The sequence below is a fragment of the Nematolebias whitei genome, chromosome 15 (assembly GCF_014905685.2).
Source record: "Nematolebias whitei isolate Nwh7 chromosome 15, NemWhi1, whole genome shotgun sequence".
In the NCBI taxonomy this organism is placed as follows: Eukaryota; Metazoa; Chordata; class Actinopteri; order Cyprinodontiformes; family Rivulidae; genus Nematolebias; species Nematolebias whitei.
The window spans coordinates 38,709,460-38,733,559 of record NC_056512.1 but is presented as its reverse complement, the minus strand read 5'-3'; the positions used below and the strand labels follow the sequence as shown (position 1 = coordinate 38,733,559).

Here is a 24,100-nt window from a genome sequence, read left to right as displayed (position 1 = left end):
GCACATCTCTGGCTGAGCGGGTTTGTTGAAAGGTTAAAGTTAGGGGTAAGAAGCAGGTTTGGATCTTCAGGTTTGAGTCAGTTTTGCTTGCTTATCACAGATGTATGGTCTGTTGGAAATGTTTCAGGATGAGGTTCAGACCCGCACCACAAACTGAATTTACTGTCCTTCCTAATGGTTTGACCTGGAGAGCCAAATCCCTTAACCTCCTAAGACCCGAACTCTTGCATAAGTGGATGCCAGGTCCTAGGAGGTTAAAATGGTGTCACTGAGCAAGCAATCTAGACCTCTGAGCGATTGTGTGACGTGACTTCGGGCAGGTGTAGTTGAGGAGTAACACACCTTGGCCATGTCGCGATTTTTAACTTTCATTTTGTTGATCTGGGACTCGGCGATGTCCGCTCGCTCCTCAGCCTCCTCCAACTCGTGCTGCACCTTCCTCAGTTTAGTCAGGTGAGCGTTGGTCTGCTCTTCCTGCCAGAAACCAAATAAACGATTTTTAAAACATCATCCGTTCTCATCTTAACTGATATTTGAGAATGAAAGTCCTCACAGCCTCTTCGGCCTGCCGCTTGTACACTTTGACTTTCAGCTGGAGTTTGTCCACGAGCTCCTGCAGCCTCATCATGGTTTTTTTGTCCTCCTCGGACTGGTTGACGAGAAGAGAAGAAGAATCAGGGATCATCTTTTCTGTAATTAACTAAACTTTCAGGTTCTTCTTACCTGATACGTGAGCTCTTTCATTCTGCGCTCAAGCTTGCGCGCACCCTTCACCGACTCCGAACCATGTTTTTGTTCTGCTTCAAGCTCATTCTCCAGTTCCCGCACCTGCAATAAAGACCGAAGCCTGCAACTTATAAAAGGTCTTACACTTCAGGGAACCGAGCCACATGGGATACTTTACCCTCGCTTCCAGCTTCTGCAGTTGCTTCTTGCCTCCTTTCATGGCTAGGTTCTCGGCCTCGTCCAGACGCTGCTGCAGGTCCTTCACCGTCACCTCCAGGTTCTTCTTCATCCTCTCCAGGTGAGCGCTGGTGTCCTGCTCTTTCTTCAACTCCTCAGCCATCATGGCAGCCTGAAAAATGGAGGCATCCTATCTAGTGACTGCTGCTTTTCTCAGGACAAGAAAACAACAACAAAATAACCATTTTTATCCATTTTCCGTCTGTTTCACTTCATCCTGATGTCGTCACCATTAACCTCTAACCATATGCTGAAATAATTCATAACCGAGGAAACTGTAAACAATATCAAAGAAAAAAGATTGTTTTATGACTATCTTTAGCCCAACAAAAATGTTTTTGCGCTCTATTGTGATGTCATTAACGTGGACATTATCGCCACCTAGTGGCACGGTATGGTTCTTCTGAGTTTTTATTAGTGTGGATTGAAACGAGTGAATAAAAACAATCAGTTTGAACAAATATCTATAATAGTGTAGAAAGAGACAAAATATGAATTTCTTACATCAGTGATGGCCTTTTTGGCTTTCTCCTCAGCGTTTCTCGCTGCCTGGACGCTATCGTCCATCTCACTCTGAATCTGAGACAGATCGACCTCCAGCTTCTTCCGGCTGTTCAGCAGGCTGGTGTTCTGTAAGCAGTCAGTCATTTGATAACAGCGTGCAGGAACATGCTCATCACAAGTTTTCCTTGTCATATAAAGATGCCAAAGCTAGAGTCCCACTGGGCTGCGGCTGTTGGAACTGAAAGTATAATTTACAAAATGGAAAATTATCCATTGCAGACCAGTTTGTGTGCAGGTTTTTAAAATCTCAGCCTACCATCTGGTGCAAGGCTTGCAAAACTGCATTATTGGCACCAAAGTTCATGATCAATAATTCAGGTTGTGCATTGTTGGTAGCGCACATTATAATGATACCCACCTCAGCCCACTTTGTACCTTTTGGTATGATTTAATCTGCTGGAGTCTTCTTCTTTCGGCTTTTCCCTCTCCAGAGGTCTCCACAGTGCGTCATCCTGCTCCTCCATCTCTGTCCTCTGCATCCTCTGTCCTCACTCCAACTACCTCCATGTCCTCTCTAACTGCATCCATGTATCTCCTCTTTGTCTTTTTCCTGGCAGCTGCATTTCTAACATCCTTCTACCAATATACCCACTGTTCCTCCTCTGGACATGTCCAAACCAATGTCCCTTTTCTGGGCATGTCCAAACCATTGTCCCTCCTCTGGGCATGTTCAAACCACTGTCCCTCCTCTGGACATGTTCAAACCACTGTCCCTTCTCTGGACATGTTCAAACCACTGTCCCTCCTCTGGACATGTTCAAACCACTGTCCCTCCTCTGGACATGTTCAAACCATCTCAGTCTGGCCTCTCTAACTTTATCTTCCAGTTGTTCAACCTGTGCTGTATCTCTGATGTTCTCATTCATAATCTTATCCATCCTTGTCACTCCTAAGGAGAACCTCAACATCTTCATTTCTACCACTTCCAGTTCTGTCTCCTGTCTTTTTGTCCATGTCCTGTCTCCAGACCATACAATATAGCTGGTCTCACCACTGTCTTGTAAACTTTTCATTTGACCTGTGCTGACACCCTTTTGTCACAAATCACTCCTGAAACTTTTCTCCATCCACTCCATCCTGCCAGGACTCTCTTCTTCACCTCTTTACCACACTCCTTATTTTCCTGAACAGTGGACCCCAAGTCCTTGAATTCCTGCACCTTTGTGACCTCTGCTCCTTGTGGCTTCACTGTTTCACCTCTCATTCACACACATGTACTCTGTCTTATTATTTAATCTGCTGGATTACACTTTAGAAATGATGAAAGGTAGATCTGGACCAGTTTTTTTTACAGTTATTTATCATCATTGTGGTTTTTAGACCTGGAGATTCAGGATTGAAGCCTCAAATGTTTTCCATCATAGAGGATCTCCCACGCAGGTATCAAAATCCAGCTCTACTTTTCTTGAGACCCGTTGCAGACGGCCATGACAAAAGTGAAGTGTTCAAGATGCCTGTGGTGACTCCGGACTACAAGCCTCAGTGCAAACAGCCACAGCTCAGAGTGATACTACCTAAAATTAATGAAGACGTGTTTGCACCAAGCTGTGCGAGCGATCTGATCCAAAGTGCCAGACGGAGGTGCCAGTGTAGATCATTTTTATTGTAGATCTTTTTTATTGTAGATCATTTTCATGGTAACGCAGTACACCTCAACTCATCCCTGTTTTATTTCAGATGTGATGCAATGAATGTCCCAGTTTGCTACGCAGCAGAGACGATTGGAGGTAGAGTCACGTCGTTGGATACAACAAGTTGACTCGGTCATCTCTGGTTAAGTCTCAGTGGAACACCGGCGCTGCAGTTGCCATTGGGTAAGCAGTGGGAACGGACTGGTTCTGTTGGTTTTTGTGTGACGAACAGTTTGTGTGGCTGAAGTGCAGCATGAAAACCTGTGAATGAAGCAGCTGGACCCTCTCGCTGGCGTCCAGCAGCTCCTGCTCGGCTAACTTTCGGCTCCTCTCCGTCTGCTCCAGAGCTGCTCGGATCTCCTCCACCTCGGCCTGCAGGAGGTTATTCCTGCGCTCCGTCATGGCGACCTGCTCTTTCAGGTCATCGTTGCTCCTCAAGACATCGTCGAGGTGGATCTGGACCTCCTGAAGAGATTAAAATAATCCTTTAGATTTATAAACCCAGCAGGGTTCTCTTCTTGCTCACAATAAGCAGACTGCCCACCTTCAGCTGAACTTGAATGTTCCTCAGCTGTTTCTGAGCTTCGGCTGCCTGCCTGTTGGCATGGCTCAGCTGGACCTCTATCTCATTCAGGTCTCCCTCCATCTTCTTCTTCACCCTCAAGGCATCGTTTCTGCTGCGGACTTCAGCATCTAAATTACTCTGCATGGTGTCGACGACTCGCTGGCTGTTCCTCCTCAGCTGCTCCAGCTCCTCGTCCTTCTCAGCGATCTTCTTGTCCACCTCGGACTTCACCTGGTTCAGTTCCAGCTGGACCCTCAGAATTTTGGATTCTTCGTGCTCCAGCGAGGCCTGGCAGAAAAGAATTAGAACCAGAGATGGGAGAAATGAAGATAAGTTTATTTTTCTTCTGCGTACCTCTGCTTCCTCCAGAGCTGCCTGGGCCTCTAACTTCTCCTGCTCTGCTTGTTTCTTTGACTTTTCGAGCTCGTGGATGGATTTGATCGTCTCTCCCAGCTGCTCTGTGAGGTCCATTATTTCCTCTGTGAAGAAAAGGAAACTGTAATTAATATATCTGTAGACCAAGCCTACGAACGATTCAGAAAGGGCTTTGACCCACGTTGAAGATTTTTGTTTTCTCGTTTTAGCGTGTCAACTTGTTCCAGACATTCCTCAAAGGCGTTCTTCATCTTGAAGTTCTCCGTTCCCAAAGAGCGGGCCTCTTTCAGAGCTGCCTCCAACTCTGCTTGACCCTCGTCGTGCTTCTGCTTCCACTCGGACACAATCTGAGGACAGAGACCGCGAGGGGACAAGGCGTCACTTTCTGGTAAAGGCTTGACTGTTCGCCAGGTCCAACGTAAAAACATCACGAAAAGGTTCTTCTTGAAAAGGTCTTTCTTTTCTTTTTGTGCAGCTGATCGTTGAAGTTGCCCTGCAGGACTTGACTCCACCTTTCCTTCGGCAGGTCAAGAACATTGACACATTTGTAAAACCTGTGCAGTTGATCGCTCATGTTCTACAGCGGTATCGTCCAATCCTGATTCCTCTTTGATCCACTTTGTTTTAGAGGTTTCGCTGATTAACACTCCTGATTTACAGAATAGTTCATCAACAGGCTTCTGCAGAACTCCAGAACACACTGAAGAAGTACCGTATTTTCCACTGTACACATCGTACCGTCCTATAAGTCGCATCAATCCAAATATATCTAATAAAGTGGAAAAATCCATAAATACGTTGCATCTATTATGTGTCACCACTGACGCGTCGTGTTTGTTACGTGTCACCGCTGATAACCCAGAAATGTGGGCCGGTGTTGTTCCAAAAATCAATTGGCTGCCAAATGGCGGCCGCGGGAGCCTGTACAGGAGGACTTTAACAAGAATTTAACAAGATTAACAATTAAAAACAATTATTTGTTTGCTTGAAATTATAGTAAAGGTGTGTCTCAGTCTAACTTTTCCTTAATAAATGCACTTAGACGATCAAATCAGCTGAATTTCAAACGTCGAAACAGAAGTAGGCATATGGATGAGACAATTCGCTGTGCATTTCTTCAAAATTTCATAAGATAACCACCTAAAAACAATTATTTGTTTGCTCAACTTTATAGAAAAGTGTCTCAGTTGAACTTTTACTTAATAAATACACTTCAGTGGTAAAATTAGTTGCATTTGGCCGGGGCGGCGCAACAAAATGAAGCTGATTTGACGGTGGCTCCAAGCGAGCTGCACAAAGGTGGCAGGCTATGGCAAGCCAATTGTGTCATTAACAGCCACCTTTACTTATTACATGACACAATGGCATGCCATACAACTCGAGTGCTATCTATTGGCTGAAAATGGTAATGTTCGATATTTTCAGTCAGAATGAATGAAAATGGTCATATTTCAGACAAAAATTGGTTTATAAATATGGGGGAAAAAATCAATAAATACGTCACTTCGGCGTATAAGTTGCAGGATCTGCAAATTAGGCCTAAAAAAAGACTTATAGGCCGAAAAATATGATAGTTCAGTTATTGAATCAGGCGTGCTGGTGCAGCGAGACAACAAAACAAGCCTAGACAGTAGCCCTAGAGGACAGGACTGGACGTCCTTGAACAGCAAACTTAGTCGTTCCTTTATTGGGATGTTGAGTAATTCCTGGCAAAAGTGCAGTTACGCTTTACACCAGGTGCTGTAGGCGTGGGTTTTGCTTTTAGTTTGTTTACTGAAATCTCAGCTGAAGCTGCAGGATTGTGCAGAACTAAAAGACGTTCTTTCTTGATTATAGATATAAAACGTGTTTACCTCTTGTTTGATTGGAAGTGTTAAAAGTTTCTAAGATGGTCACGAAACATTCAAGGGTGTTTTAAACCTTGTCAAAGTTCCTCTGCTTCTTGTCCAACGCAGCGGCAGCCGAGTTGGACCTGTCCATGTCCATCATCAAGTCCTCCACTTCTCCCTGCAGCCGGTGTTTGGTTTTCTCCAGAGAGGAGCACTTGGAGTTCACGGCCTCCACGGCTTCTTCTGCGTCCTGCAGACGGACAGCTAGCTTCTTCCTGCAGAAGAACACGAGCTGCATCACCGTCTTCCCTGACGAACCTGAGTGTTGTGAAGTGGTTTGATCTTACTTGGCCTCCTCCAGCTCCTCTGTCCGTTGGATAGCGTCCGTCTCGTATTTGGTCCTCCACTGAGCGACCTCGCTGTTGGCCTTGGACAGGCAGCGAAGCAGCTCAGCTTTTGCCTCCTGCTCCTCCTCATACTGCTCTCTGAGGAGCTCGCAGTCGTGGCGAGATGACTGCAAGCTGTGAGCCAGGGCGTTTTTAGCCTTGACAGAAGGAAAGAAACCATTTAAAGATTTAAACTTCTCCACAGTACAATCGTGTTTCCTCAGACCTCACCTTCACCTCCTCCTCGTGAAGTCGTTTCAGCTCCTCGATCTGCTGAAGGAAGGCTTGCTTTGCTCGGGCCAGCTGGGACATTAAGGACTCCTTTTCTTCCAGCTGCCGAGCCATCTCAGCTAAAGGAATCACCACAAACCAATCTGTGAGGATGTTTTACTCTGTGCAGGATTATTCAGATGGGATGAAAAGCTCCTCACCATTTTCTGTGGTCAACCGAGCTTTCTGACTCGACAGGTCATTTATGAGCCTCAGGTGCTCCTCCTCCTTGTTCTTTACCTCGCTCAGCTGATCTTCAAGTGAATGACACATCTTCTCTAAGTTAATCTGAAGATTGAAAAATGAGAAATGTTCTTATTCTGGTGTCGTGGAGCAGAACATGAAACATTAACGTGAGGCTCTCTCTGGGCTGTGACTGCTTGGACACAAGAACAGGTTACTTTCAACATGTTTGAGTATTTTGCACAAACACTCTGCAAAGATTGGGGCAAAATTTGTGCACAACATGCATAAATAGCACACCACTGTTACACAACATTCTTCCAACATAGTTACACTTTCCATAGTAAGAAGAACCTTGTATCATGCAACAATGGTGTGATAGGTATGTGAGACAATAAATCTGGACCAGATGAGGACTGTCCCCCAGTCCAGAACTCATTTTGTCATTAGACATCAAGCGATCTGGATCTCTGAGTGGAGGTGCAGAAGCTGCAGCAGGTCTCCTTGATGCTGATGACAACAAGAAGGTCCAGTTTTCATTGGGTCTGTCGCCTCCCCCACAGTTCTCATTTGATTCACAGAAACTGAAGCGAGATGAGCTCCAGACTCCTCGGATGAGGGGGAATTTGTCAAAGATGTTTTTTTAATGAGGCTCTGCGACTCAAACCAGGAAAATGAGGACGTCTTGAACATTTTGGAGACTCCCTTATGAACACTGTTCACAGTTAGTCCCCAGCAGCCTCAGCCCAGCAGATCCAGGTTTAGTTCGACCCCCCACCTTTGCCTTGGCGATGGTTTCCATGTTGCTGGAGAGGTCGTCTAGCTCTAGCCTCAGCTCGCTCTTCTCCTTCTCCAGTTTCTGCTTCACTCTCTGGACGTTATCGAGCTGCTCTCCCATCTCAGCCACACTGTCGGCGTGCTTCTTACGCAGACCGGCGGACGTACCTTCGTGCTGCAGAGACAACTCCTCCAGGTCCCTACGCAGCTTCAGGAACTCAGCCTCACGCTTCTTGTTCATCTCCACCTGAGCGGCGGTGGCTCCTCCGGCCTCCTCCAGTCTCTCGGTGATCTCCTCCAGTTCCCTGGACAAATCGGACCTCTGCTTCTCCACTTTGGCTCTAGATGAACGCTCAGACTCGATCTCCTCCTCCAGCTCCTCGATCCTGGCCTGTAAATTACAGTATAATTTTTCAACACTTGCTCTTGTCAAGGGCGGATGCCTTTCTCCTCCTCTCCCTCTCCGCTTTGCTCGGTCCTGTCTGTGAAACTGCTTAGAGCCTCTCTTGTACAAATCTTCCAAATCATAATTCTGCTATGGATTTGTTCAGTTGGTCCCTCAACACAATTGATAACATTTCTTTGAAGACAAGACAGGCTTTAGGCGAGCCGATTTGCCCTGTTGGCACGCACGCAGCTGAATATCTCATCAACTTGGAAGACTTGATGATGTGTTTATCTCTGTTATCAACTGTGGATGTTAAATACACATATATAATTGGATTTATGATAACTGGTTTCCTACTTTTTGGATTCGGCTGGTTCTTTGTCTATCAACATATAAGGAAGTCGTCTGCAGCAAATTTGGCCCTGGTCTGATGGCTTGGTTCGTGCCTCGAGCACCCAGACTCAAATGCTTTTGGCAGAATGGATCAGATCTCTGGGATTATTCTCAGGCACGTTCCATTGGTGTGGCCATTTAATTTGGACGTTTCGGAACTGAGTGAACTGACACAGACTCAAGGTAGATGTCATTAAAGTTTTGCCTGTCCCAAAACAATCGTGTTTATCTGAATTTGGCTCCCTGACTGGCCTTGACAGGTCACCTTATCTTAATTCACCTGGAAGCTCTGTAAACCTTGATGCTCTGCCCCCCTCCCCCCTCCCACCGAGGAATTTTACAGACCAATCAGAGGGGCCTGGCTGAATAGACATTCTGTCATCATTTCAGGACTCATGGGATTCTATTTGATGTTGTCCTTAGCCATCCTTGGCACCAACCAAGAGTGTATGGATCTTTCCAGAGGGAACTAGTGAACTGAGTGATTTACCACTCTTATCAGAACTCATGCAGTGCCTCTGAGTGTTGTCTCTGGACATGCTGAGCATCCTTACGTTCCCCCACCCCCCTGCGGAATGTCGGCATCATTATGTGCTAGTGTGCGATGTTTTTTTCATTTTCATGTTTTTAATCTTCAGCCAATGATTAAGAGCATGTTAAGAATTTTTTTTGCCTCCAAAACCTGTTGTCACTTTCACCAATTTATTGTCTGTCCAAACAGGTCGCACTTGTAAATAAGTCTTCAAGGCTTAATGTGATTTATCTGTTTAAATAAAGGCTGAATTGATCAATGTAAATTAAAGTAGTTACCTGGCAGTAACTGTCGAAGGAACCAAAGAGCCAAAACATTTAAAACTTGGCAAACGCACAAATATTATTTTGGAAATGTGTCTTTTTGAAACAGAAACGGTCAGAGTTTGTGGCAGCCAGGACTTTTAAGTTCAAGACCAAACGCTGAGCACCGATTGAGCCCATCATTTAGCTTTAAACTTTGCCATTTCATTGTTGGAGTCTTTTCTGTCTCTGTTGACAAAATATCCCATGAACTGCAGGAAGCATTTTGATTAAATTATGGAAAATGTTGATTAGATGTTAAAATGACTCATTTCAGGTTGGAGAAACAGACATGGCTCCACCTTTGGTTGTTTTACAGATTTTGAGTTCAAATTTGGCGTGGTAGTAGCTGAGAGTCATCCCCAACGTATTATTTGAGAGCTGCACATTAATTTTCTTATTATTTTAAGAGAATAATGTAATATACGGATTACTGTGTAAGATTAAATATGATATTTAATACAGCTTCAACATGATAAAAGCAAATAAACTTATAGGAGGAGTTGAGGTCCAGATCTTCCAGTAAAACGTGTATGAGTGAGTCTTCCTCACCTGAAGCTCTTTGATCTTCTTCTGAAGTTGAGCACTGAGTGACAGCTCATCTTCGATCTTCGCCTGCAGCTGAGACAACTCAAAGTCCTTCCTGCAAAACGAAACGAAGCTCAGAGTCCGTCCTGAACGTTTTCTCACATTTAGCCCTCACAAAATGAGAAAACTAAGCTGGTGCAGAACAAGTGGTACGTCGACACTGAGGAATCTGAATGGTAAATGTTTGTAGTTTTGGAGATGAATGTTTTTCTGGGCTGGAATTGAACAAATTAGAGTAAACAAATGTTTATAGTGCAAAATATTACATTGTGTAGAAGAACAGAGGGAGATTATTTTAAGCAGAGTGACAAATTTTTATCCACCATCAGGTGCAGTGGTGGAGGCAGGGGGTGGCCAGTAGAGGCCCTGCCCCCCATAATTTTTGACCACCCCAATCATTTGAGAAAATTATACTTTTAGGCAACATAAAAACTAGAAAACATTGTTTCCTCAAATGACCGGGGCTGCGGGATTAGTTTTTTAATGACAAAATAAACGGAGCAGAAATGAATGAACTGATAAATAAGTGAAGGTTTTAGATTTGATACCTACAGCATCAACTAATTATTAATCATTTCTCCTCAATGGATGGACCTGACAGGTCGCTCCATGTTCTGGTGACCCTCCTGCTGTCCTTGGGTCAAAATGACCCAAAACCAGTTGAACCTTTTTATTTTAAACTTTTATTGCCCACAGCATAAAATGAGCTGGACTTGAGTAATTTTTAAGCACGTTTAGTACTTAAAAAAAAACCTGGGACACTGATTAAAGTTTGTTTTCGTGCTTCATGTGAATATTCGCCTTATATTTTATTTCAGTATGAAAATGTGCTGTTTGCAATCTGTACTGATACCTCGTTGTGTGTATTATCAAGCTAACTTTGGTAAATTTGATAAAACTTGCGTTTTTTTACTTTTTTTTTATAAAATGTAGAACTTTTTGCTCTCATTTTGAAACAAAAGTCTAAATTAGCAGAAGTCACAAAACTGATGTCACTGTTTTTGTGTAAAATAGGAGGAAAAAAGATTTTCTGTCTGAACACTGCATGCTGAAGGACTTTTCTGAATTCTGTTGAGGAATGAAACGTTAAAGGTAAAATCAGCTGAACCAGAGCTAAAATGATCTAAACAGTGGCTAAAAGCTAATCTTGACTAAATAGCTGCTAAAAGTAAAAAATAGCAAAACTGTAGCTAAAGGCTAGATGTAGCTAAAAGTAGCATCAGAAGATAAAGACACTGTTTTTCTCTGAGGGGAAAATATTTGTGAATAAAGTGAAACAAGTCAAAATGCTGGCTCAGCAGTTGCACTGTGTGCTCTCTTTTTCTGAAAATTGGCTTTAAACAATTAAATAAAAGCAGATTAAAACTGAACGTGACTCACTTTAATGAACGGGTCTGATCTGAGCACATGTTGGAGGAAGCCTTTTATCATTTTAATCTGATCAATGCACCGTTCAAACGTAGAAAGATCACACGGTTATCTCCATCCAAGAACAAATCATTTCCTCCTTACTTCTTGAGCTTTTCGTCCTGCTGCTGCTTCTCGTTCTCCAGATCCATGATGGACTCCTGGCCCAGTTTCAGATCCCCCTCCAGCTTCCTCTTGGCTCTCTCCAGGTCCATGCGGACCTTCTTCTCCTGCTCCAGGGAGCCTTCCAGCTGAAACAATAAGCTGTGGATCAGCGCTGCCTCGGACGCTCCCGCCCTGCTGCTCGTCGTGCTCTGGGTGACTCACCTCATCCACCTGCTGCTCCAGTTTGGTTCTAGCTTTGGTCAGGGAGTTGGTTTTGTCCTCCTCGGACTGCAGGTCATCCAGCAGCTGCTGGTGAGCTTCCTGCAGAGCTTTCTTCTCTTTGGAAAGTTTGGAGATGTTTTCGTCTTGACTCAGGATCTCCTCCATCAGGTTTTTCACCTGCAGTCGTGGTTTGGAGAAACATTAAGATGTTTTTTCCTCCAACAGCTCAACACAGCAGAAGGTTTCTGGCTCACCTTGTTTTCCACGGCATGTTTCTCCTTCTCCACCTTGGCCAAAGTCAGCTCCAGGTCATCGATGTCCCGCTTCAGCTCCGCGCACTCGTCCTCCAGCTTTCTCTTCTTGGCGGTAAGCTCGGCGTTCACCTCCTCCTCGTCCTCCAGCCTCTCCGTCACCTCCTTCAGTTTGGCCTCCAGCTGGATTTTGCTCTTGATGAGTCCTTCACATCTCTCCTCTGCGTCCAGCAGGTTGTCGGCTTCCTGAAATCAGGTTTTTGCGCCGATCAGCTTCCATAAAGTGAAGTTAGCGCAGCGTCGTAACAGTTCAACTCACAGCCTGGACTTGAAGCAGGAGGTCGTTTTTCTCCTGAACAACCGAGACCATCTTCTCCTCCAGCTCCCTCCGCCGGTGTTCCGACTTGGCCAGATCCTCCTTGAGTTTTGTGAAATCCACCTTCATCTGGGCCATCTCCTTCTCGGCCTCGGCGCTCTTCAGAAGAGGCTTCAGCTTGAAGTAGAGCTTCATCCACGGCCAGTGTTTGACGTTCATGAAGGAACGGAGGTTGTACTGCAGCGTGTAGATGGCCTCCCTGTTGGACGGAAACATCCACCTCAGTTTTTATGTTTCAGTGAAGGCTGCTCATTAAATCAATGTGCTTTCAGAAATGAGTCTGGATATTTGAAGGGTTAATGAGGGCACGTCTGAACAGTGTTAGCTCCATGTCAGTCAGTACTTCCAATAAGTTGTACCACCTCTGTGCTAAATACCATCCTCACCTCCACCTATGTTGTGTCGGCCTCGATCTGCGTTGTAGCCCCAAAACATAGAAGATTAGACCACCCAAGCAGAATTGGACCAGTTTTAGTATTTTTACCTTTGGGGTCCAGAGGTGTTCTCAAAATTCACATATTTCCAGACTAAAATGAAAGTTGTATAAAGGTTTTTCATTCCGTTCAGAAATCAAGTCTGTAGAATATTTTATACTGATTTCACTTTCTCTGTATTTAGTATGGATGGCACGGTGGCTCAGTGGGTAGAGCTGTTGCCTTTCAGTGAGAGAGTGAATGGTTGTCTCATTTGTCTCTATGTGTCCCTGTGATGGACTGGAGACTTGTCCAGGTGTCCCTGTGATGGACTGGAGACATGTCCAGGTGTCCCTGTGATGGACTGGAAACCTGTCCAGGTGTCCCTGTGATGGACTGGAAACCTGTCCAGGTGTCCTCTGCTTCTCACACAGTGACAGCTGGACATGGGCACCAGTGACCCCAGTGACCCAAAGAGCAAGAAGCAAGAAAAAGATGATGGGTTGATGAATGATGGATGGATTTAGTAGAAGAAGCTGCTTCAGTGCCACAAGATGTCACTAAATCTTAGGAAATAACTCAGAGACTCTTGAATCAGAGACTTTTGAAGATGTAAGTAAATATTTGTTTCTCTGGATAGAATCAAACCATCTGTTTTCTCTCCATGTCTTTTTGCTAAGCTAAGCTAACTAACTGTAGCTAACAAATATATAAACTTTGAGGAGCCAAGACATATCCTGTTTTTATTTTCATCTAGTTGTGACGTTCCTATTTTTATCGCCCATCGCCAATAGCTAAAGGGCAGGAGATAATATTTATTGTCAGTGTTCATTTGTTTGTAGTGTTAACAAAATATGAACTAACAATAACTAAGTAGTTATTAATAACTATGGGACAAATTTTAAAGAACTTGTCAGAAAGTGATCATTAGATGCACATTTACAGCGGACTGTTTCATTCAAGATATTCTCTATGGCTAATTGACGTCAGCTTACAAAAAAACATTTGCAATGACTCGGCTACTTTTACAGATCTACAACTGAAGTTTGGCGTGGTAGTAGCTGAGAGTCATCGCCAACACATAGTCTGAGCCCTCAAAGATCATGCGTGGTATCCCGTCTTACGTTCAAGCGTCAAACTTTACATTTTCATGCTTTAAATCGGTAAAGGTTTTACTTTCTGGCCACCATCTTGTGGTACTCCAGTCGGACGATGTAACCGCGGCACAGAGCTTGAGTGGACATGACCACCTGGGCCAACCGCTCATCTCTCATCTCCTCCAGGGCCCCCAGCAGGCCGGCTTTGAAGAACACCTGAAATTATCCATCACTGCTCCATTAAAGTTTCTTCATCAAAAGTGTTTACAGCAGCTGAGCGGTGAATTAAAACCTTGGTGTGTCCGAACTTGTACTGCGTGTGATCCACATCGATGGAGTTCAGCAGCTTCTCTGCAGCTTTCTTGTTATCCATGAACTGGCCTTCAGGAACGGCACTGGCATTCAGAATCCTGTACCTGAGGTGGGAGTTCAGACCTGAACATAGAAGTACACATTCTCAAATATTGAAGATTAAAATGTATTTACCGCTGCTTGAAGTCCCCATAATGGATTCTACTGGGAAATCCTTTCCTGCAGATCCGGATTCCTTCCAGCACACCATTGCAGCGCAGCTGGTGGATGACCAGTGAGTTCTCCATGGTGCCTTCATCAGAGGGGAGAATTATTTCTGGCATTCTTATTGTGATAAATATGTTCATCTTATCCGAAACTACCTGGTGTTTTGGTCTCGTTTGGTATCAAGCAGCGCACAAAGTGAGGATGAGTCGTTCTCAGGTTGGTCATGAGCTTCCCGAGGTTCTCCTGGGTGGTAAAATTAGGTTTCTTTAATATTCTTTGTAGAGTTTTGATTGTATGTCAAGTATCTCAGGGTTTTGTTCACAAGTGGGGGAAGAGTGGAGAGTGAGATTGACAGATAGATTGGAGCAGCGTCTGCAGTATTGTGGACTCTGTGCTGGTTTGTTGTGATGAAGAGAGAGCTGAGCTTTAAGTCAAAGCTCTCTTTTTACTGGTCAGTCTACGCTCCTACCCTCACCTCTGGTCATGAACTCAGGGAAGTGACTGAAAGAATGAGATTGTGAATACAGAAAGTTGAAATGAGTTTCCTCTGCAGGGTAGATGAACTCTCCCTTAGAGATGGGATGAGGAGTTCAGTTATCAGGAGAGACTCAGAGTAGAACCTCTACTCCTCCTCATCAAGAGGGGCCAGTTGAGGTGGTTTGGGTATCTGGTAAGGATGCTTCTTGGGCGCCTCCCTAGGGAGGTGCTTCAGGCATGTCTGACTGTGAGGAGACCCTGGGGAAGACCCAGGACACACTGGAGAGACTAAGTCTTTCAGTTCGGCCTGGGAACATACTGGAGTCCTCTCAGAAGAGCTGGAAGAGGAGGCTGTGGAAAGAGATGTCTGGACCTCCCTGCTGAAGCTGCTGCCCCCGAGACCTGACTTCAGAACAAGAGGAAGATGATGGATGGATGGACTTCTGGATGATGGAAGGTGTCTGAATAGTTAGTATTTTTATTTAAGCGCTTTGAGGGACTTGATAAGACAGAAAGACACTATATACTGTAAGTACAGTCCATTGTCCATTTTTCCTTACCCTGAACAGAGCTGAAACTGTTTGGAAAGACGCTCCCTTCTTCTTGGAGCCTTTCTTACTTCCTCCTGCAGATGCCTCTGCAACAATGTCAATAAAAAAAATACTATTTACACAATAAAGTGCAAAGAAAATGAATTAAAAGGTATTAAAACCAACCAACCATCTGTTCCAGAGAAGCTAGCGTACAGCATGGCCAGGATTTTGTTGGAAGACTTCTGGTAAAGTTGGACCACGGATTCGTTCAGGGGGTCTTTGTTCTTCACCAACCAGCCGGTGATGTTGTAGTCCACGGTGCCGGCGTAGTGCACCAGCGTGAAGTGGGCCTCAGGCTTCCCTTTCACAACTTTTGGCTTCAGGAAGCAGCTGTTCTTGCCAAGGTGTTGGTCGTACAGTTTGTTTTTGAAGGAAGCGTTCGTGGCTTTTGGGAACATGCACTCTTCTTCCAGAATGGAGAAGATTCCCATCGGCTTTAAAGAAACCATACCGTTAACGACTCCATCGCAGGCTTTTAGTTCTAATGGGTAAGTTCTAAGGTTACCTTTTCAATTAGCTCAATGCAGGCTGCCAGATCCATCCCAAAGTCGATGAACTCCCACTCGATGCCTTCCTTCTTGTATTCTTCTTGTTCCAGGACGAACATGTGGTGGTTGAAAAACTGCTGCAGCTTTTCATTGGTGAAATTAATGCACAGCTGCTCCATGCTGTTGTACTAAACACAACAAGTAAAGATGAATGAGCTCATGATGTTCAGTGACCTCCTGAGAAGTTTACAGTTGGGTGTCAAAGACCTACATCAAAGATCTCAAAGCCAGCGATGTCCAGAACTCCAATGAAATGCTGTCTGGGTTGTTTGGTGTCGAGCTGCTGGTTGATCCGTAGAACCATCCACAGGAACATCTTCTCATACACGGATTTGGCCAGAGCACCGATGGAGTTGTACACCTAAAACGAATAAAAGTTTGACATGAGGCAACCAAAGACACAAAACAGTATTTGATGTGATGAAAAATGTTGAATTTGTGACCATAAATGTATAAAAACTAAAAAATAAATAAATAAAGAGATGCAAAATGATGTCAAATACATTTAAGAATGTTGAAAAGATCAAATAAACTTGACATAAAAATACATAATTTCATAATACAATTTAATTAGGAAGCAATAAGTTATAATAAAATGCTTCAACGCCTCTACCACTACAGCTATCTTTGTTTGGCTGAGGTTAGCTCACCCCACACTGTTCAAGCCAAGAGCCATTGTTAGCACTGGGGCTGAGCAGCCCCTAAAGGTCATATTCTAGAATCGCCCCTAACTAATATTTCATGGAAACGGTGTGTGTGTGTGTGTGTGTGGGGGGGGGGGGGGGTATCCGAATGAATATTTTTTAAATGTTGAGGGTGGGGGACTTCACACATAATTGTTGGAAAGTTCAATGAGTTTGTTAATAAGCGTTTAACCTGCTGAACGTTCTGTCCTTTGGTGACAAACTCGTTTCCAACCTTCACTCTGGGGTAGCAGAGGTTTTTCAGCAGGTCGGCAGAGTTCAAGCCCATCAGGTACGCCGCTTTATCAGCCTCTGCTCACAAACAAACAAACGAACAAAAACAGTCTCATTTTCATCTTTAAATCAACAAATCCCGTCCTAAACTCCCGCTGACCATCCTCACCCTCGGTGCCGTCTGGCTCGGCCTGCTCCTCCCGCTGCTTCTGCTTGAACTTCATGTTCCCGTAATGCATCACGGCGCCCGTCAGCTTGTAGGCAGACGTCTTCTCTTCGATGGAGAAGCCCAGAATATCAAAAGCCTCCTGCGTTTAAAAAATAAAACAATTAAAGCTGCAGGTGAAGCTCCTGAACGCTGATGTTCATGTTCCTCACGTCTGTTGCCAGCAGCTCGTCAGCGTCGTCAATGCTCGTGACGCTGATTTCTCCCTGACTGATGAAGGCGTAGTCGAAGGGGTTGGTGGTGATGAGGAGCAGATCTGAAGAAAAGGAAACCCGGTTGAAACATTCTCTTAAAAGATGCTAAATGAAGCGCACGGAAGCAGGTGTACCGATGAGCTCTGGCTTCTTGTTGCAGGTGAGCTGATAGAAGATGTGATAACTTCGCTCGGCCGCCAGCTGGAACGTCACTCTGGACTTCTCCAGCAGATCTTGCATGAAATAAACACTAAAGTTGAGACTTTTTGCTGTACAGCAGCTTCATATAACCTTCAGCATCTTGCAGTATAAACCTACATGTTTCGATGTCTGCGGAGGCTAGTTTACCGGTCGCACCAAAGTGGATTCTGATAAATTTACCCTATAATTTAAACAAAGAGACCGTGTTTCATGTTTGGAAGAATTCTGGGTAATTGGAGCAGTGCCTTCAGGTGGGACTCACGAAACGAGACGAGTTGTCGTTCCTCACAGTCTTGGCATTCCCAAATGCCTCCAGCAGGGGGTTGGCCTGGATGATCTGATCCTCCAGAGTCCCCTGAGGAACGAACAACCTGTCACTTTGACTCCGCCTACTTTCTGGAACACCAACGTCGGACTCGGCAAACTCACCTTAATCTTGATGGTTGCGTCCTTTTTCTTGTCTGCGGCAACTGCGATTGTTGCGAAGTACTGAATGACCCGTTTGGTGTTGACGGTTTTACCAGCGCCGGATTCTCCACTGAGAAAAAAATCCAACCCCTTCCCAGTTCAGGCCTGTTCGGACATGCTTATGAACACGATGGATGTTACGACACTTACGTGATGAGGATAGACTGATTCTCCCGATCTGCGAACAGAGAACAGATGAGTCAGAAGGAACGGAGACAGAAAACAGGTCTGTGTTTCTTCTAGCTGCAGTACCGGTGAGCATGAACTGGTAGGCGTTGTCGGACAGGGCGAAGATGTGAGGCGGGACCTCCATCCTCTTCTTCCCTCTGTAGGCCTGGACCACCTCTGGATTGTAGACCGGCAGCCACTTGTAAGGGTTGACAGTGACACAGAAGAGTCCGGAGTATGTCTGCAAGGACACGGCAGGACTCTTTTAGTGTTTCATGTTCAAAGCTCTGATTATTCTGCCACGAGATTTTAATATCAGCCGAACTATGTTTTATTATTTCACATCCTTTTATTCACATGTTCTGGTGTCTTTTTCATTAAACAAGATGTTTTGTTTATTGCGTTGCTGTTTACTTTCTGTGGTTTTTGTGTCTGTTGTGTTTGTTGTTGGGGTCATTTCTTTTCAGGTCTTGTGCTTTTTGAGTTTAGTTTTGTTCTTCTGTGCCACCAGTTCCTTTTCAGAACTTTCCCACAGTCTGGTTCTACCAAATCTATCTCCATCCAGGAGGTCCAGGAGAGAAACCCAGACCTCTCCCTCCCCAGCGACACTCTTTAGCTCCTCCTGGGGGAACCCAAAGCATTCTCAGACCAGAGAAGATACACAATCCCTCCAGAGAGTTCTGGGTCTTCCCCAGTGTCTCCTACCAGTAGGACGTGCCCAGAAACCCTCCAGGAGGCATTGTGGTCATATGAACCTCATAAACTGACTCCTTTTGATGCAAAGGAGCTACAGCTCTACTCCGAGCTCTCTCCAGATGATGGAGCTCCTTACCTGAGCCCCCACCTTGCGAAGAAAGCTCATCTTGGTCGCTTTGATCCAGGATCTGGTTCTTTCAGTTCTGATCCATACCTCATGACCACAGATGAGGGTTGGAACATAGACAGACCAGTACATTGAGATCTTTGCCTTTAGACTCAACTCTTTCTGACTGAAGCAACACCCTCATTACTGAGGACGAGACACCGATCCATGGATCCATCGCCGTCACTCAGGAGCAAGATGCCCAGATACCTGAACTCCTCCACCTGAGTCAGACTCCTCCTGGGTCTGGTGTGGTGCCCAATTAGACCCCCTCATCTCCACGACTGCACCCTGAGATCCTGTCCCTGGTCTTTGACCACACCCAGGGTCAAAGACTAGGATCCTGTCCCTGGTCTTTGACCACACACAGGGTCAAAGACCAGGGACAGCCCTGGAAAAGTCCAACCTGCACTGAGAACCAACTAGATGCTGTGCCAGGGATGCGGACACAGCTCCTGATTGGGTTCTACAGGGACCAGATAGCAGTAACCCAGGCACCCCATACTCCCGCTGCCCCCCTCCCACACAGAACGCCTGGGGGAACACAATCATGAACCTTTTCCAGGTCCACAAACACATGTAGACTGAAAAAGACAAACTCCCATAGCCCCCTTAGCCACTCCGTAAGGCTGAAGATCTGGTCCACTGCTGCTCCTGAGTCCGAGGCTTCACGATCAGTCGGAGCTTCTCGTCCAACTATCTGAACTAAACTGTAAATCCTTTATTTTTAATCCTTTTTATCCCAGCTCCTCGTCAGCCTGCGGTGTTGGGTCAGAGTCTCATCAAACCATGAAACAAACCATGTTTTTAATTGTTTCCAGTCAGACTCGTCCTTCAGCTACTAAATCACAGCAGTTCTGTTCAAAGAGCCGAAATCTGCTGGAAGGAGCTGGATGGAGAAAGAAGCAAAGTTCAGTTCCTTTAGCATTTAGTAAATTTGTCTTCTTGCAGCCTTTCAACACTCTGAAGATGTTGCAGGATTTATCACAAAGTTCCATTATTTATTTTAAAAAATCTAAAATTCTAGTCAAAATGACAACTAATGACAGAAAAGCTCACAGAGCTCACCTGTTCAAGTCAACAGAAGAGTTCTGCTGCTTCAGTAAAGATTTGTTGTTCGTTGTTTTTGTTTGTTTTTGTTTGTTTTTTGGCTGAGATCAAAGAGTGGAAAGATTCTTCGTGTCCAGGACAACAAGCTTCAGCCTTGTGGGCCACTTTGACCCAAGGGCAGCAGGAGGGTTCATCTAAAGAATAAGGAAGGCAGCGACAGAAAGCGCTCGGAGTATCATTTCATCATCCATCCATCCAGCCATTCATCCATCCATCCATCATCTTTACCCGCTTCTTCCTTTTCGGGTCACGGGGGTCACTGGTGTCTATATCCAGATATCACTGTGAGAGAGGCGGCTGGGCAGGTCTCCAGTCCATCACAGGGAACGAAACAAACAACCATTCACTCTCTCTCTTCTCACCTAGGGACAATTTAGAGTTACCAATCAGCCTAACATGCATGTTTTTGGTCTGTGGGAGGAAACTGGAGTTGAACCGGCAGTCTTCGTGCTGAGAGGCGGCAGTTCTACCCACTGATCCACCGTGCTGCTCTAACATTTCATTAAGTCTCTAATGACATGTCTTGTTTAGTTTTCCTTCAATAACACAATCATCATCAATAATCAGACTAATCACAATATTAGATAAATATTACACGTCCAGAAACTCTTGTTGGTCGTTCATGTAGATGTTTACCTTTTTTTTTAAATTACCCCTAAATTAAGCACAATCTGAAGCACCTTTTCCCCATTAAGCCACTTAAGGTGGATTTTCTTCGTAATGCATTCTTGTTTTTAGCCTCTTCTCAGTTTTGAACTTCATAAATTACGTATTATAAAATTCTGGCCCCACCCTCAGACGTCCTCCTTCTTCCTGTTGGACTCACGTAGATCATCCACGCTGCGTATCGCTCCTTCAGGTTGAACAGCACCGCAGGCTCGTGGAGGTGCGTCATCATCACCATGTCTTCAATCTTATCGAACTTGGGGGGGTTCATTGGGAACACCTGGTCCTCCCTGACGGTCAGAGTCTGTAAAACATACGTTCAGACGTCTGCATGAAGTCGAAATAAACTAGACAAATTACATTTCCTGCAAAAATACAGTGCGAACGCTTACTGCTGAAGAACTTGCTGAAAAACAACTGAAATTACCTAAAAACATGCTGAAATGTAGCTGAAATGAAAGAAAAGCCTAAATTAACAGAAGAAAGCAATAAAACACATTTGCTGAATTATGTTTAAATAAGAAAAAATGTGCATAAAAAATAGGAAATCAGCTAAAAAAGCTGAAATTAGCAAAAAATAAAATAAAATAAAAATACCTGAAAAGGCAGAAAGAAGCTTAAACTACCAAAAGTAAATTGAAAAATCTGAAATGAGCTGAAAAAGCTAATTTTAGCATAAAAACAGATAAATAGTAGTTGAAATAGCAGAAAAAGCTGCAATTAGTAGAATAAAGCTGAAAAGAGCAGAAATTAGCAGAAAGAATTTAATTATACTGAAAGTGGCAAAATTAACTTAAATTAACTTAACTAACTTAAATTAGCAGAAGAAAGCAGAAAGAACACTTATTTGCTGAAAGAAACAGAAATGAGCACAAAAAATGTGGAAATTATCAGAAAAAAGCTGAAATTAGAAAAAAAACATTGAATAGTAGCTAAAAAGCAGAAAGAAGCTAAAATAATTACAAGGAAGTGGAGAGAGCACATTTTTCTGAATTAAGCTGAAAAAAAATAGAAATTAGTGCAAAAAGTGTGGAATTTGCTGAAAAAGCTAAAATTAACATAAAACAGCTAAATAGTCACATAAATTGCAAAAAAAAAAAAAAAACCTTAAAATTGCATAAATGAGCTAAAAAGAGCATAACAAGCAACAAGTTAGAAGAAGCACAAAAATGTTGTAGATAGCAGAAAGAATCAGAAAGGAGCACAAAACAGCTGAAATGAACTGAACGTAGCTGAAAAAGTTTAAATTTGCAGAAGGAAGCTGAAAGAAGCAAAAGCAGAACAAAATGTGAAAGGAGCAGTAAAAGGTTGTAAACAGATCTAAAGGATAGAAAATGAGCCCAATTATTTTTCTATGAGAAAAAAATGACAGAAAAGGCTAAATATTTCAAAAAGCTAAAGTTGCACCAAAACCAAAAATCACTGCGGGTTTGTCCTGAAACAGCTGAACGTTTTGATTTATGATTTGTTGAAACAGCTTGAAAACTGGGACGATGAAGATGCTGAGAACTGTACGGAAGACAAATGGATCACATAATGTGAACGCTTCATTATTCCCACAACGAGCCGCTCGGTGCTTGGAAGGTTTGGGAATCAAACGGGTTCCAGGGTCACTTCTGACCGTTTACTGCTCTGAAAGGCTTCACAGCGATGCTGGACTCCAGCTGAAGCTGTGCTTTTGTTCTCCGCAAACACCTCGGGAGTTTTACTCTCCACCAGCTAAAGTTTCCTCCAGAAGGAGGCGAAGATGTCTAACACAAATATGGGACTCACTCTGTCGTCGGCTGTCTTCACCATGACCTTCCCGTCCGCTCTGTCCTGGACCTCAGCCTTCACGTACAACTCCTTCTCGTCGCTCACGAAGCACGCCGTCTTGCTGTCAAACGGGCGGTTCTGGGCCTCGGTTCGCTCCCTCTCAGACTTACGCAGGTACTGGGCCGCAGGCCCGAAAACCATCATCTCCCCGTCAGCACTCATGATTTCTCCGCCTGAAAGAAAAGCGTCTCCTTCAGCGTCTCGTCAGAGGCTTCAAATGAAAAGCTCTACTCACCGAGCAGGAACTGAAGCTCTGACAGAAAAACTTTTAGGTTTTACAAAAGTTCTGCACAGCCCGCAGCAGGATCGTCACCCTGCAGCAACTGATCAGTCGCCCTCTTTATATAAGGCTCCGTTGTCCTTGAAGGGCAGCCGTCTTGGTTTACACGGTCCGGAACCAGTACTGTCACAAACGAGACGGATCAGCCGCTAAGCCCAAATTAGAGCTCTAATCAGCCCCTGACGCCACACAGGTCAAATCAGAAACACAACATATGAAGCGTGAATATTTATATGTTGGGGAGTGGTGGCGCAGAGGTTAGAGAAGGTGGGCCTGTGATCAACCGATTCAACTCTTCGTACCGACAACATCAAAATGTGGGTGGGAAAGTTTGAACAACCTCCACCCTCATTTGCCCCAATCTGGGCCCTTGAGCAAGGCCCATAACCATCTGCTCCCCTGGGCGCCCTAGATGGCAGCGCTCTGCTCCACGCAGAGGGCTGTGGTAGCTCAGTGGTCTGTGGTTGCATCAGGAAGGACATCCGGCATAAAAACGATCGCAAAGTCTTCATGTGAGACAGTTCTCTGTGGCGACCCCTGAAGAAGGAGCAGCTGAAATACAAACAATATTTATGTGAATAAAAACATTCTGTCTGTAAAGTGACTCTTGTCACAACAATTTGTTAAACGTGCCAAAACTAATTTAACTGTTTAAGTTCAGTCTAGCTTATCTGAATGTTTTGATGTTTTTCTCAAGATGTTTATTTTAAACTTATTTAAGTTTCAGTGATAAAATTCATATTTTTGGTTAATCAACTTATAGAAACGTGTTTTTCTTAATTAAGATTTTTGGGCCGGGTGGAGATTGTCCAAGGGCCGCTTTTGGCCCTCGGGCCACGTGTTGCCCACGCCTGGTTTAGTTTATAATTCTGGTGAGGCTAAAATTATTTTAACACGAAGTTGATTTTTGAAGAAATGCATATCGCCCGCCACTCTTCACGCCAGAGTTTCAAACTGCGAGGACCTTTTGGCGCTACGCTCAAACCTCGAACGATCTCACTTAATAACACAAGCTCAGGTTGCCCTCAGAGTGTGTGTCAGAGGCGACTCTCAGCTACCACCACCCCAGATTTCAGATCAGTATCTGTAAAACTCACAACTGACCATTGACTAATTAGTCCAAATCCGTCCAGTGGTTTGTGAGATATTTTGCTGACAGTGCAAACGAACACTTTATGGGGCTAACGGTCAAAGCAAGAAACCTTGAGGCTTCGTTTTTACAGGCAGGAGCTAAAAAAACACACAAAAAAACTGTTTTACATCATTTGTTCCCTCTTACACAGCAGTTTTTTTTATTATTTATTTTAACGTTCAAACAACATTTTATGAACCCAATCATTGTTTTTCAGCTTCTTTTGTTCGGGGTGTCACAGCATCTTAACAAAGTGAAATGTTTTATTTAAATATGTTTTAGGCGTAACTCTGCTGATTTTCTTATT

General features: G+C 44.3%; 2 protein-coding genes across 2 annotated transcripts; both read right to left on the bottom strand.

Annotated features, from left to right (window-relative positions):
- Positions 1-201: 201 nt before the first annotated feature.
- Positions 202-1,066, bottom strand: LOC119421209 (myosin-7-like). Its single transcript, XM_037688589.1, has 5 exons — positions 905-1,066; positions 724-828; positions 554-649; positions 343-474; positions 202-246 (listed from the first exon to the last, which is right to left on the bottom strand). The coding sequence occupies exons 1-5, from the start codon at positions 1,064-1,066 to the stop codon at positions 202-204; spliced, it is 540 nt and encodes a 179-aa protein (XP_037544517.1).
- Positions 1,067-1,463: 397 nt separating this feature from the next.
- On the bottom strand, positions 1,464-22,543 carry LOC119421834 (myosin-4-like). The gene is made up of 33 exons (XM_037689197.1): positions 22,340-22,543; positions 20,727-20,870; positions 18,013-18,169; positions 17,911-17,938; positions 17,722-17,830; positions 17,555-17,647; positions 17,410-17,473; positions 17,226-17,324; positions 17,050-17,153; positions 16,841-16,979; positions 16,631-16,749; positions 15,966-16,115; positions 15,712-15,882; positions 15,326-15,640; positions 15,174-15,248; positions 14,292-14,379; positions 14,104-14,221; positions 13,910-14,033; positions 13,697-13,833; positions 12,051-12,306; positions 11,735-11,977; positions 11,481-11,657; positions 11,259-11,404; positions 9,711-9,801; positions 7,545-7,934; positions 6,745-6,871; positions 6,545-6,663; positions 6,275-6,471; positions 6,019-6,202; positions 4,280-4,445; positions 4,078-4,202; positions 3,902-4,011; positions 1,464-1,494 (listed from the first exon to the last, which is right to left on the bottom strand). Exons 1-33 carry the CDS (start codon positions 22,541-22,543, stop codon positions 1,464-1,466), a joined length of 4,800 nt encoding a protein of 1,599 aa, XP_037545125.1.
- Between the last annotated feature and the right edge of the window lie 1,557 nt (positions 22,544-24,100).